Source organism: Acomys minous (assembly GCF_964271855.1).
Source record: "Acomys minous genome assembly, chromosome: 9".
Taxonomy (NCBI): Eukaryota; Metazoa; Chordata; class Mammalia; order Rodentia; family Muridae; genus Acomys; species Acomys minous.
The window spans coordinates 42,842,986-42,856,622 of NC_140490.1; the positions used below are offsets into that span (position 1 = coordinate 42,842,986).

At 50.4% G+C, this 13,637-nt stretch overlaps 1 protein-coding gene across 7 annotated transcripts in view; it reads right to left on the bottom strand.

Annotated features, from left to right (window-relative positions):
- The window catches only part of SYK (spleen associated tyrosine kinase), a 64,686-nt gene that overhangs the window by 23,557 nt on the left and 27,492 nt on the right, over window positions 1-13,637 (bottom strand). For all 7 annotated transcript variants that reach the window (XM_084796934.1, XM_084796930.1, XM_084796931.1 and 4 more), the window contains exon 4: window positions 1,112-1,250. In XM_084796934.1, coding sequence (XP_084653060.1) covers window positions 1,112-1,250 — 139 coding nt within the window. The remainder of the gene's footprint in view (window positions 1-1,111; window positions 1,251-13,637) is intronic.

The following is a 13,637-nucleotide window of genomic DNA, read 5'->3' on the forward strand; positions in this document are numbered from 1 at the left end:
TAAACTTGCTTTCTAAGCTGCTTTAGCTTCCTGTGAGTGCTCAGCTAGGAAGGTATGCCCCACATTGGCTACCCACTGTGGGGTCACCTGAAATTGGGTGTCCACCCTGGTGTCTCTCAGCTCTAGAACCAGGTTGGTCACAGCCCCTAGGTTCTTTCTTTGGTTGTTTGTGATGGTAGGGTGTGTGTGTGTGTGTGTGTGTGTGTGTGTGTGTGTGTGTGTGTGTGTGTGTGTGTGTGTTATTCTAACCCCTTATGGCAGAACCTTCTGTTAAGTTTTGAACACTGCCCTGAAACTCATGGTCTTGAGGCACCAAAGACTTAATGGCTCTAGACGGGCAATGGGAACCTCTGCAGCTTCTTTGCCTTTATGATGATCTCTGTGTCAACTTTCTCAAACAAGTCGTTGAGAAAGTGGCTTGATGGAGTATATGGGACAGGTAGCCTCATCCCTCCTCTTGTTTCTAGGAGTTTTGGAACTAGCAGCCCTATGGGCCTGCATTGTGCCCTCAGAGAGAGAGACAGAGAGAGAGACAGACAGAGACAGAGAGAGAGAGACAGAGACAGAGAGAGAGAGACAGAGACAGAGAGAGAGAGACAGAGAGAGAGAGAGAGAGAGAGACAGAGAGACAGAGAGAGACAGAGACAGAGAGACAGAGGCAGAGAGACAGAGACAGAGAGACAGAGACAGAGAGAGACAGAGGCCAGAGACCACACAGAGAGTGTGTATGTGTTCTGAGAAAGAAAGACAGAGACAGAGGCACAGACACAGAGGGGGGTGAGGGGGGAGGGGAGTGAGATACACATACAGAAAGAGAAACAGAGATAGAGAGAAAAAGAGAGAGACAGAGACACAGAGACCTCACAGAGAGAGAGAGTGTGGGGGGGGGGGCAAAGACAGTGTTGAGAGACAGAGACACAGACAGAGACAGACAGAGAGGAGTCACACACACACACACACACACACACACACACACACACACACACACACACACACACACAGAAAGAGAGACAGAGATAGAGAGACGTAGAGACAGACAGGGACTGCACAGAGAGAGTGTGTGTGCAAAGAAAGTATTTGAGAGGGGCGTTTGAGAGGGGCGGGGAGGTACCTGCCAGAGAGTGTCAAACTTCTTCCCTTCGGGGATGGACAGCTTCCCAGTCTTGTCCCTGTCGATGCGATAGTGCAGCACCTTCCCTTCGTGCAGCAGGCACAGCGCGTAGGAGCCGCTGTTGTCTCTGGCCCTGATCCTGGGAGAGTGAACACACCATGTTACCCCCTACTCTGACCTTTTGACCTGGGAAGCAGCACCCTAGCCACAGCTGGTGGCCTTGGTGGAGTGCACCAGAACCAGTGAGCTGGCAGGCGGTTGGCAGGCAGCACCCAGACCTCTAAACCACAGGAAGGCCTAGGATCAGAGCCAGTGAGCCAGCAAAAAAGGAAATGCCAAGAGTTAGAGATGGAACATGGCCAAGGTCAAGCAGGCCTGTGGAGCTCTGGAGATCAGTGACAGAGCTCAGGGCAACAGGCACAGGCTTTGGGGTATCCATGCAGCTGCTAGACTCATCTCCATTTTTTAACTACAGGTGCAGGTGTGGTACAGATGGGGGGATCTAGTGGTCATTTTAACAGAGTCTTCTGGAGCACACAGGAAAGATTTATGAATGCTTCTACTTCCATGGTTTTCTTCTCTTTCTTAATCTTTCCCCAGGGCCAGGGCTAGGTTTAAAACACCATTTGATATTAGTAGGTGACATTCCCTGCCTGAGAGAGAATGGTAGACATACGGGGTTAGCCAAGAGAGACAGGTCGAGGCCCAGTATGCCACTATAGATGAACTGAGGAAAGAAACCATTTTCACTGCTGTCATGAACTACAAGTGGGGTTCCAGACCCCCTATTCCGAGTGAAAACACACAGGTGCACCCTTGAACCCAGAGACATGTGCAAAGCAGGCCTGACACCCTCCTATAATGACAGGAGGAAAAGGTACTTCGAAAGCTTAGGCCTCAGCGAGAGTGTGATCCAGGTTGACATGGCAACAAAAGAAGTGACTCTTCTGCTTCAGAATTTCAGTTCTTTCCAGCCAAGCCATTCCCTGATTTCCAGCAACCCACACTCTTCTAATCATTAAGTCTGGGGAACAGTAAGTCCCCTAGGCCCCCATCCGTGTGGTCTGGGAGTCCCTGAGGTCTCTGTGGCCTCTGCATTTGCTAAAACACAGAAGATGACTCCTCAGAGTACTCAGCAACACCTCGATGTATTCAACTTGGGAAGAGCTCAGTTGGGTCCCAGATGACAGGGGAAGGGGGTCTGCAAATGGGGAAGCAATTTGTACTGCTTTCTCCAGGAACAAGATGTCAAGGCCATGGCCACAGCCACAGTTCAGGCTGAGCTGGGCCTTGGAACCGGATGTGACCACACTTCCCTTTCTCCTGCTGTGCTCATCTCTTACAAGTGGGGGGAGAGGTCTTTTTTGAAATGGTGCTCAGCTGGCACGGTGGGCAGGGCTCCCTCCAGGCTTCTGTTTGACGCTCAGGGCAGCTGGTGAAGGGTAGAAGACCCTTCTCGGTCCTTGCAGATGCCTATTCTGAAATTTCACCACTGTGGAAACAGCCCCTCCCTCCTACAGTGAGTCACCAGCACCCTGAAGTGCCAGCTCCTTTTAGATAGTCATGGCTGATTAAAGCTTTGTTGGTTACTGGGTAATGCCCAACCACACAATAAAACACCATATATGGACACTAGGGATGTCATCCACAATGTGTGCCGGCTCTATATTACAGACACCAGCGGCTTGCAGGGAGGATAATGTGTGTACATGCATATATGTGAGGGGCTGGGGACGTGGCTCAGCGGGTAAGAACACTTGCTGTGAAAGCAGGCTGGACATGGCCACATGTGCCTCTAAGCCCAGTGACGGATGTTGGAGATAGGCAGATGCTAGGAGCTCACAGGCTGACTAGCCCAGCTGAAGCAGTGAGTTCAGGGTCAGTGAGAGACCCTGTTTCAGAGGAATACATGGAAAGCGATAGAGGAAGATTCTGAAAGTCCTCCTCGGGCACCTGCATTTACATGCACAGGCACGCACATTAACACACATAGGATATAGTGATAGAAGGAGAAAGAGTGAGGGACACAGAGAGAGACACACACAGAGAGACAGAGAAAGACACACACACAGAGATAGAGATACAGAGAGAGACACACAGAGAGACAGACAGTCAGAGAGACAGAGAGAGACACAGAGACAGAGAGTCAGAGAGACGGAGACAGACACACAAAGACAGAGAGACAGAGAGTCAGAGAGAGACAGAGATACAGATTCCGAGAGATAGAGAGTCAGAGAGACAGAGAGAGACACAGAGTCAGAGAGACACAGAGTCAGAGAGACAGAGAGAGACACAGAGTCAGAGAGAGAGACACAGAGACACAGAGTCAGAGACACAGAGTCAGAGAGAGAGACACACAGAGACACAGAGTCAGAGAGACAGAGAGTCAGAGAGACAGAGAGAGACACAGAGACAGAGAGACACAGAGAGAGAGAGAGAGAGAGAGAGAGAGAGAGAGAGAGAGAGAGAGAGAGAGAGATGAGAGAGAAGAAAGAACGAAGGGGGAAGAGGCACAACACGTCCACCCATCATGCCACCAACAGGAAGTAGAGGGCAGAGGAGAACTGGCAGCTCAAGGTCACACAGTGAGCTGGAGGCTAGTCTGGGGTACAGGAGACACTGCCTCAAGGATAAGGCAAACCAAACCAAGAGGCAAGGAGATGTCAGTACATGAGGAATTTGTACACATATCTCTAAGAGCTGGTCTGGGGAGAAAGATGACTGAAAGACACACTTACACTCCACTCTTCTCACTAAGAGTCTTTCACGCCTGCGATCCCAGAGCCATGGAAATAAAGATGGGGCCTCAATTCCAATTTCTAAATCCATGCTGAATGTGTACTGACTAATCCATCTGGCCTCGGGCCTTGGTTGGTTTTCTGTAGTTGAAGTAGTCAAGGGAAGCCCCAGGCTCTGTGGTATTGGGGAAAACTATTTGATGGTACGGAAAATATCCATTGAGACTTTGAGCCTCCAATCTCCTTTGTGCCTGTTGGAGGTCACCTCTCACCATGCCCAGGTAGAAGGGTTGGTGGGGTCAGGAATTTAGGGCCAGCCTAGGCAGCATAGCAACGTTCTGCTATTAAACAAAGGAACCCAGTACAGCAGACCACAGGTACCCAGTTTGGCAGATATCCAGAGGCATGGTGTACCTGACCCCAGGAGAAATCTGGGGAATCCAGATTGAACTCACAGTGGAAATGCCATGACACCGTGGACGGGTAGGTAGCACAGGAGGGTGTTCATCCATGTCAGCAGCACTTGCTATTACACATTGTTTAGACTTCTGCTGGTCCACGGTGTCATGACATTTCCACTGTGAGCCCCTCAGAAGGTGTGCTGGAGGGACAGACTGGCTTTCTCCATGCTTGTCAGAAACGGCACGCCATCTCAGTGTTCACAAGCTACCGAGTAAGCTGGCAAGTCCTACAACAAATCCATTCACACAATAGAAAGAGCTGGAACAACAAAGTGAATAAGTGGCAGCTACACAGAGCACCACTAAGTGTCAGAAACAGAAGCCGCCCAGAGGCTGGGGAAGAGGTGCCGCTGGCAAGGCACTTGCCACACAAGCACAAAGGCCTGAGTTCAGATCCCCGAGATTCACATTTTCAAGGGTGGTTCAGGACTACCCCGGCAGTTCGTGTGCTAGCCAGCCTATTTGAATCAGTGAGCTCCAGGTTCAGTGAGGGGCCCTGACTCAACACTAGAAGGAAAGTGATAAGAGGAAGGCACCCCATATCAGCTCCCGGCCTCCACACGCAAATGCCCTCTCGTGCACATGTGCAGCTGTGTGTACACATGCACATAACCCCATCACACACACACACACACACACACACACACACACACACACACACACACACACACACCCCGTAAGCATACACCTTGATCTTGACTCCACATACACAATGACCCAGGAGGGCAAGAGTGAAGGATTGTATTTAGAGATGCACATCTTGATGGTAAAGCTGAAAAAAGAAAAAGAGGTGTAAATACTTCACGAACACAGGTCTTAGAAAGCATCTTCCTTGGGAGGATGGGCGGCTGGGGGTTGGGGGAGGGGTGTCTGCAACTTGGATTGTATTTTGTTTCTTGATATAGGTGGTAATTACTTGATGTTTATTCATTAAACTGTGCCTGTGTAGCTCTGGGGAATTTAGTATCTCACAGTAAAAACAATATGAGCAAACGGAGATGACCTCTCCTTTTCGGACAGGTCTTTCTGCTAAGACTCTTGCTTCTGGAAAACTCTCCAAAGGGAGAGTATTGGAGGCCAAGCTCCCCTCAGGCAACAAGTAGCCAAGAGCGGTGGTTACCTCCTGGCCACACAGCCCTAGCAGTGCACATGGTGGCTGGGAGGAAATGGAGGCAGAGACGGGAAACCCACAGGCTCAGCATCTGTTAAGTGACAAAGACCAGAAGGGCTGGCCACACCAACGGCCCAACCATTCTGGGGTATCTGCAGGCTACAGACGGAGCTGGCTGAGATTGTCTTAACTCAGAGCAGGAGAACCGCTTAGGAAGCTGCTGCCTACCTTCCATCTTGGCTGCCTCCTGTTTCTGAAAGACCTGGTGTATGTCATGGTGTCACACTGGCCCAGGTCTTTGAAGAGAGCACCGAAGTTAATTTTTGTGATAGATCTGGGTTCTGTCAACCCTAGACTGGCCATAGAAGCTCTTGACTTAATGTTTACTCCTCCACCCCTGTGTGTGTGTGTGTGTGCGTGCGTGAGCACATGCTGGTCAGAGGCTGACATTGCTTTCCACCTTACTTTTTGAGACAAGGTCTCTAACTGAACTGGGTCAGCACACTCCTGAGAATCTCCTATCTCTTCCCCAGTGCTAGGGTGACAAGTGTGCATGTGGCTTTTGGGGACTGAACTCACTCACATCCTCAGGTTTACAAGAACACCACCTCGTTGACTTGGCGGTCTCCGTGGCTTGGCATGCGACTATTTCCACCTGGCGATTTCCTTGGAATAAGTAAGTGAGTGGATCTTTAGTTTCCTCTTACCTTATGAAGTGCCAGTCTTAGGGTGATGCCCTGAGACTTATGCTGGGATGTTGTGCTAACTGCCTTACTAGGGGCCTTGTTGCTCCTTGGCAGGTCTCAGTTTGTGGTTCAGCAGACAGACCTTGTATCTGCCCCTCACAGAGGTGAGAAAGGAGGGTGTTACTCTTGCCAGAAGGGCTTGACCCTCTTCTTCTCCACTCTTGTGTGCTCTCCAGGGCAAGAGAAGGTGTGGGTGGTAGTGAGGCCAGGGCCTGGGAGTTGATGAGACACCACAGGTCGCCTCTCTCTGACTCTAGGGAGATGCTCTGCATCTGCTATGGAAAGAACAGAGCAGCAGGTAAACTGCAGCCCACGGGCTAGTCAGCCTCTGTGGCTATTGTCCAGAGGCATCTCTGGTGGGATGTCAAGAGTCTAGAGGGGAGGAAGGATCCTGAATTGGCAGGGGGAGAGAGGAGGGAAGGGGAAGAGAGGAAAACGATCCTCTCTCTGAGCTGAAAGTGAATAGTAGCTTTTCCAGGAGGGCTAAGGAAAGAGGGAGATGGGAACTGAGGAGAAAGTGGCATCTCGTACAAAACACTGGGCCTGCCAACACCTTGAACTGGCAACGCATAGGCACACTGGGTGTCCTCTGTGCAGACCCTGAAAGCAAGATCAGTCCCTAAAACAAACCAGATCTGGGGCACGCCAAGCATGTGTTCCCCACACGCGCATCATCTGAAACACTTTTCACAAATGTCTTTCCCTGCATTGTGGAGGTGATAGAGTAGGTAACGTGCTCGCCTTGCAACCACGATGACCTGAGTTCAATCCCTATTAAAGCAAACAACAGCAGCCAAGTGTTAGGGTTTGTATTTGTAATCCCTCAGCTGGGGAGGCAGAGACAGGCAGATCTCTGGGATTTGCTGGGTAGGTAGCCAGCCTAGCGTAACTAGCAAGCTCCAGGTCCAAGTGAGAGACCCTGTCTCAACAACTAGGTGGAAGCTCCTGAGGAAATCCTCCTGAGGCTGGCCTTTACTCACACACACACACGAAATGCATCTTTCTCTTTGTCCCTCTGCTCCTCGTCTTTTTGCGGCTCCTCTTCCAGCTTCCCAGGCCCTCTGAGCAGCATCAGTGACCTAATACTGACTTCAGTCCACGCCTGTCTTTGAATCTTTCCTTCAGCCTGGCTATGATGCCATTGCTGATGAGCCTGGTGGCAAAGCCACACAGATCAAATGAAATGACCTGCTTTGATCTACCATGGCAGGGTGGGAACACGGTCATGAACCTGGCATTCACAGTGGCACAGGAGGCTCACAACAGCCACTGTGTCATTCATTAATGAACAAAGAAAAAGGGTTTCTTTGATGCCCACGATGTAATTTTGAAGTGTATGTAGAGAACACGAAGGGAGCTGAAGCCAGGGGAGGCAGAACTGTTTGGCAAATAAAATCAGAAGCATGGGCTTGGGTCGGGGAAGTCAGTCGGTAAAGTGCTGGCTGAGCAAGCACGGGAGACCATGTCTCAAGGGACGATGTGGGTGGCTCCTGAGAAGTGAATGTCAGCTTGACCTCTGGCCTCTATATGAACTCTCATGTGCACCTGAATGCATGCGCATGCATGCATGCGCAGACAGACAGACAGACAGACAGACACACACACACACACACACACACACACACACACACACACACACACACACACACACAGTAGGAGTTGAGGTCAAACACTTCTGCCAGCACTGCAGTGGGCAGGAACTGACTTTCAGGCCAGCAGCAACCACTTGAACCCTGGAGGAAAGCGTTCCCAGCAGGGAGCACACAGCCTCCTCATAAACAGGAGCTCAAAAAGATCACCCTGAGTGTAAGCAAGCAGGAGTTATGAGAAGAAGGGGCATCAAATAAGAGAGACAGGAGAAATGGAAGAGTATATGCCAGGGCATGCTCAGTACTAAAACCACATGGTTCAGACTATAAATGAGCTCTGCAAGGAACATTCAGAGAAATAAATTTTAGAACCATAAAAATCACCAAGCAATGACTCCTAAGAATGCCAAGAAACAATATTGAGAGAGAAAAAAAACCTCTACTTCAAATATAATTTCCAGGCATGAAATAAATAAGTTAAAAAATTAATGAGTAAGTAAAACAACAGCTTGGCCAGAGACTGAGCCAAAGTTAGTGAGAAGAAACATAGTGACAGGACCCGTGTGACACAGAAGAGGCAGTGGACAGGGGGAAGTCACAGTGAGGGGGCCCAGCACGTTTCCGCTCAAGGAAGGACTGGCTTATGCATGGGGAAGGGCAGCGTATGGACAAGGGGGAAGTAGACACTCTTCAGGGTTGATCGGAAAGACCCAAGGATGTAGGAAATGCGGGTCTACAACCACCAACTCAGCCCTGAACACGTGACTCAGATCATCACCAGCGGACAGTTTATCTACAGGGACTCCCCAGGACTGCCAGCAGATGTCTGAAACTGGAGAGAAGTGGACTAAGCACCCTACTAAGCGTAGCTTCCTTCAGCAGCAGCATCACCTTTCCTCTAGAGCTATTACTAAGTAAAACAAGGGCCGCAGCATGGCAGGAACCAATAACTGATGGCTGCACCGTTACTCAGGGGTGGGTGGCATATACAGGGTGGACACGCAGGAAAAGGATGAGTCTCACCCTAGGACATAGGATTTTCTCCTGGTGCCACATGAGATGGGGCAGGGTAACACAAGAGGCTGTCATGCTTCTCAGAATGAGCACAGTTACGACTTATGAATTGTTTCTGGAAATTTCCATCTAGCAATTGCAGACTTAGCTCACGACAGCTTACTGAAACCTGGACCATGAAGCCATGGATAAAGGGGACTATGGTAGTCCCTTCATCTTATTACTAAATAAAAAGAGGCTCAGACACTAAATGAGGCCTCGGGAGTGTGTCTGCACTGTGGAGCTCACGGTGGCAGGAGAATTGTCTCATTACCTAAGCTGCTCACTGTTCCCTCAAGTTTCCCTCAGTAAAGCAGATGTAAGGTTCACCCATTTCATTTTTCTCCAACTTAAAATCTTTTTTTTTTTCATAAAGATTTATTTTTTATTATAGTCGCTTACGTGTACACGTGTCTGTATGTGTGAGTGAGTGCCACATGGATGACAGTGGCCTCAGGGGCTAGAGGAGGGCTCCAGATCCCCCACAGCTGAAGTTTCAGGAGGCTATGAGCTGCTGTGTGTACTAAGGACCAAATCCTGGTCCTCTGGAAGAGCGGCAAGAGCTCATAGCCACTGAGCCATCTGCCCAGCATCTATTTTCCTTTTTAACACGCGGTTAAGTTTTGCCTTGCAAGCTTGGTAGTCCACTCGGGTAGTTCACTTTCTAGTAGCTTGTCAAGGAGACAGGGCTCTGAGGGCTCTGTACCACTGGGCGAATGCTCCATCACGAAGCTCCTCCTTAGCCCCTCTAGGTTTCTTAGGCCTTCTCATATAGTTGAAGGGTCACTCTACCTCACCAGACAAATACTGCAGCACTTGGATTGGCTGTAGGAGAATCTCCCCAAATATGGTAACAGACCTATGAAAACCTCAAATGATGGCCGCTCTTCAAGCAGCCAAGGCATCAGGCCTCCGCAGAGACCCAGGCAAGGCCACCAGACCACCACAACCACCACCGGCAGCATTTGAGAACCGAGAAATGTGAACTGCCAAGTGGCCAACTAAACCCAGGGAACTAACAGCTCAAGGGCTGGGGACCCTCCAAGCATACTTTGCCCATCCCTCAGTGACACATAGGTCTGTGTGCACACGTGTATGCACACACACACATTCACACACAAAAAGGCACTTGTATGTCTGAGAGATACTTCTGGGCTTCATCCCTTTGTGTGCACACTCTGCTCTGAATACAGGGAGCAAGGTCTTCTTTGGGGCTTCATTTAACCGCAATACTAAAGAACTGTGTGAGAGAGGGACACATGTAGGGGTCCTGTTTGATCGTGTACAATGGTAAAGACCACAGCAAAGTGCCAAAGGCCATCCTGACTCCAAGTGACAGGGTTGATCTTGAACTCCCAAGCCAGCTCAGCCCACAGGGCACAGCTCTCATCTTCAGTGTCCACATGGGTGCCTCAAAATCCCCTGGGTTTCCCCTCTGAAATCTCTCAGCATCGCCCCCACCTCATTCTCATGTCGGTCTGTCACTCAGGCATTCCACGGACAGGATTCTTCTCGCTCCCTGAAGACATCTTTTGACAGTTCCACCTCAGAGCTGGGTGTCTAGCTCTCCTTCCCAGGGGGCCCTCAGAGTGCCCCCTCCCGGCAAGTGATCATGAGACAATGGTGGGACCATCTCTTTTCCCACCCAGCCAATGTGCCATCACTTGGGGCCACTCTTTGATTCATGGTGTATGGCTTTGCTGGGACCTCCGTCGCTTGGCTTCACGTCCTCTCCCACAGTGATGGCAACCTGGGATTCACCAGAATGCCGGAACCACCCATTTGCCACAGCTGTAATGGCCTGTCCTCGGAGGACACTCTCCCTGGTACTGTAGGTGCCCTGCTGAACTTCCTACTTCTCCTGCCGGCATCATCTAGGCCTTCGCAGTTCACTTCCCTAATTCCACTATTCTACTGTCCCCTCTGCTAGGCAGGACCTCAACCCCAGATGCCAACAGAGATCACCGCTGAGCACTACCACTGCACCACAGAATGATCTTCCAGGCTCTCTAACTGGGACAGCCTGGTTGGCCCTACAATCCTTCCTCCTACTCGCCTGCCTCCCCTGCCTCCCCTCTCCCTGCTGCTTCCCTTCCCACGTTCCCTCCTCCTGACCGGGGAATAGTCCTTTCTCGCTCTCAAAATGTCACATGGTCAGTGATATCACAGGAGCTTCTTATCTGGTCTGGCCACCTCCCTTCCCACGGCTGGTCACAGGCAACATGTTCTGGCCACACTAGGTCCCTAGGGCTCTGCACAGTTACTCCTTCTGCTGGGATACTCCCTTTCTCAGCAAACCTCCTCTTCCTTCTCCCTGAGAGTTCCTTGCACTGAGGTACTGTTGTCCAGGCTCAGATTACAGCAGTTCGTGACAAGAGCCCAGTCCCTGTTCCCAAGGCACCCAGAGTGAGTGAAAATGATGAGTAAACATGCAACCGAACAGCAGCCATAGCACGGGGTAGAACATGTCATTATACTAGTAGACAACAGGGCTAGAGAGATGGTTCCCGTAAAGTGTGTAGTATACAGGCATGACGCCATTAGTTCAATCCCCAGAAGCCCACATCAAAGAACCAGTTGGAATGGTGTGTACTTGCAGTCCCGGGACTGAGGAGTCAGAAACGGGGATGCTCTGGGCTTGCTCGCCAGCCAACCTAGCAGAATCAGTGGGCTCCAGATTCAGTGAGAGACCCCATCTCAAAACACAAGGTGAAGAGCAATAGATTTTGAGTGTTGACTTCTGAGCCCCTCCCTAGCATATACATATGCAAACACACTCATGAATATGCATATACGCAGACACATACTTTATGAGACACCATGGCAGGGAGCGGCATGTTTTCATGTCACAGGCTCTGTAGCATGTGGACCGGAATGACATCATCCCCAACACAATGAGGAGGGGAGGGGAGCCCTGTGTGCATGGTCACAGAACCCCAGCTCCCACCACGCTGCCTGCTACAGCAGATCTAGTTAGACACGTGACTCTCTTGTTGAATGAACAACCGTTTCCGTGCTTTTTTTTTTTTTTTTTTGGTTTTGCACAACTTATGTCCAAGGTCAGAAAATAGGAACTGTGGCTCAAACAGCAGTTTAGTGACTTCCTGCCTTGATGACTCGACAAATATGAAATTGATGGCTCTAGGGAACACAATGGTAGCCTGCTGCCGCAACAGCTGCCCTGGGGACTCCTATATTTTGTGCAGTTCTGTCAGCAGCTCCTGCAGACTCCAGCTGAAGGCCTGAAGATTTTGTTCACTCATGAATTCCTTGGTGTAAAGGGAAGTGGGGGTGCAGGATGCGGTGATGGTGGTCTCACCTGTCACAGTGGCATCCCACGTGTAGGAAGTATACACCAGGGGGCACTCAGCCCCTAGGGCAGTGCGGCCATCCCTGAGCTCCATCACAGAGCAGATGGCTGGCAGGAAACAGTGTGAGGGGCAGGTGGCTGTTCCCTTTCATTAGTGTAGAGAGAGTCTCCTCACCTTGCTCGAACGTTGTGTGCATGAGTACAGACCCTTACAGAACTGACTTTGGCAGCCTCAGTGGCCATGAGCACGCTGGGAGCTCTGTGCCTCTGTATGGAGGTTCTACCTATGTTCGACTGGGAGGGGTGGGCTTACGGTGAATATAGCAAGTGACAGGAGACTTACTCCTTAGGAAAATATGAACAAAAAGAAATCTGCCGGATAAGAGAGGGGACTAGGAAGAAGCCAATAGCTGCCTTAGACCCCTGGCTGTTCCAGGCAGGCTCGGTGCTCCTAGGTGAGGTGGCTCCTCTGAGGACAGTCAGCTGTAAATGTAATCCAGTTTTGGCTTTAAAAATTCTATGCTGTGGATGGTCATTGAAAGTAAGGGACATTTTCAAAATGAACTGAAAGAGGGCTAGTTTGGGGTTATCCAATCAAGTCCAGGGTCTCCTTCAATTTTGGCTCACTGTCCCGGGAGAACGGGCCTATGGGTTGGCAGCCAGGGCTGGCTTCCAAGAGTTCTCTGGAGCTTTTAACTCAGTTTCCCATAACATGTGACTACTTGTTATTCACATAACAAATGAAAGGAAGATGCAGCTGGGCTGGGGCAACCTGGGCTCACTTGGGAGGCTCATCTTGTCTTGTAGGGCAGACTCTGCCCCATCCAGATACAGGGAGGGCTGGGGCACAGGCGGTACCACTGGCCAACTTCCCACAGTCTACATGCCTTGCTCATACATCCAGACGAAAGAAGAGAGTGGAAAACACAAGGCCGACAAAGCTGAGCTCACTGGGTTCTCTAGGAAGCCAGGCAGCCACGAGGCAGTGACCGAGAGAAGCCACTAGATTCCCCGGTCAGGAGAATGCCCTGATGCTAACGATGGAGAAACCATATAGAAGCCACAGAGAGAAAACCCAGACCCATGCCGATCACACATACTGGGCTGTGAGATAGCATGCATCTTTAACCCCCTATCTGTCATTTGAAGCAGAATTCAGGTTGAGAACCCCTATTCTGAAAGCACTAAAAATATAGTGGGGAAAATCGCCTTGATGATAGGGATCTGGGACAGTGAATCAGTTGGTAAAGTGCGTGTAGCACAAGCATGGGGCCCTAAGCTCATCCTAATGGCCCATGTAAAAAATCTGGGTTTGGCAGTGAGTGCCCATAATCTCAGCACTGGAGAGCTATAGACAGGCAGATTCCTGGGGGCAGCAAGATCAGCAAGCTCCAGGTTCAGTGAGAGACCTTGTCTCAAGATACACGGTGGAAGGGAAGGCCAGCGAGCTAACCTCTCTGGGTAAAAAGGTGGTTGCCACCCACGCCTGATGACCAATGAAAGGTGGAAGGAAGAACT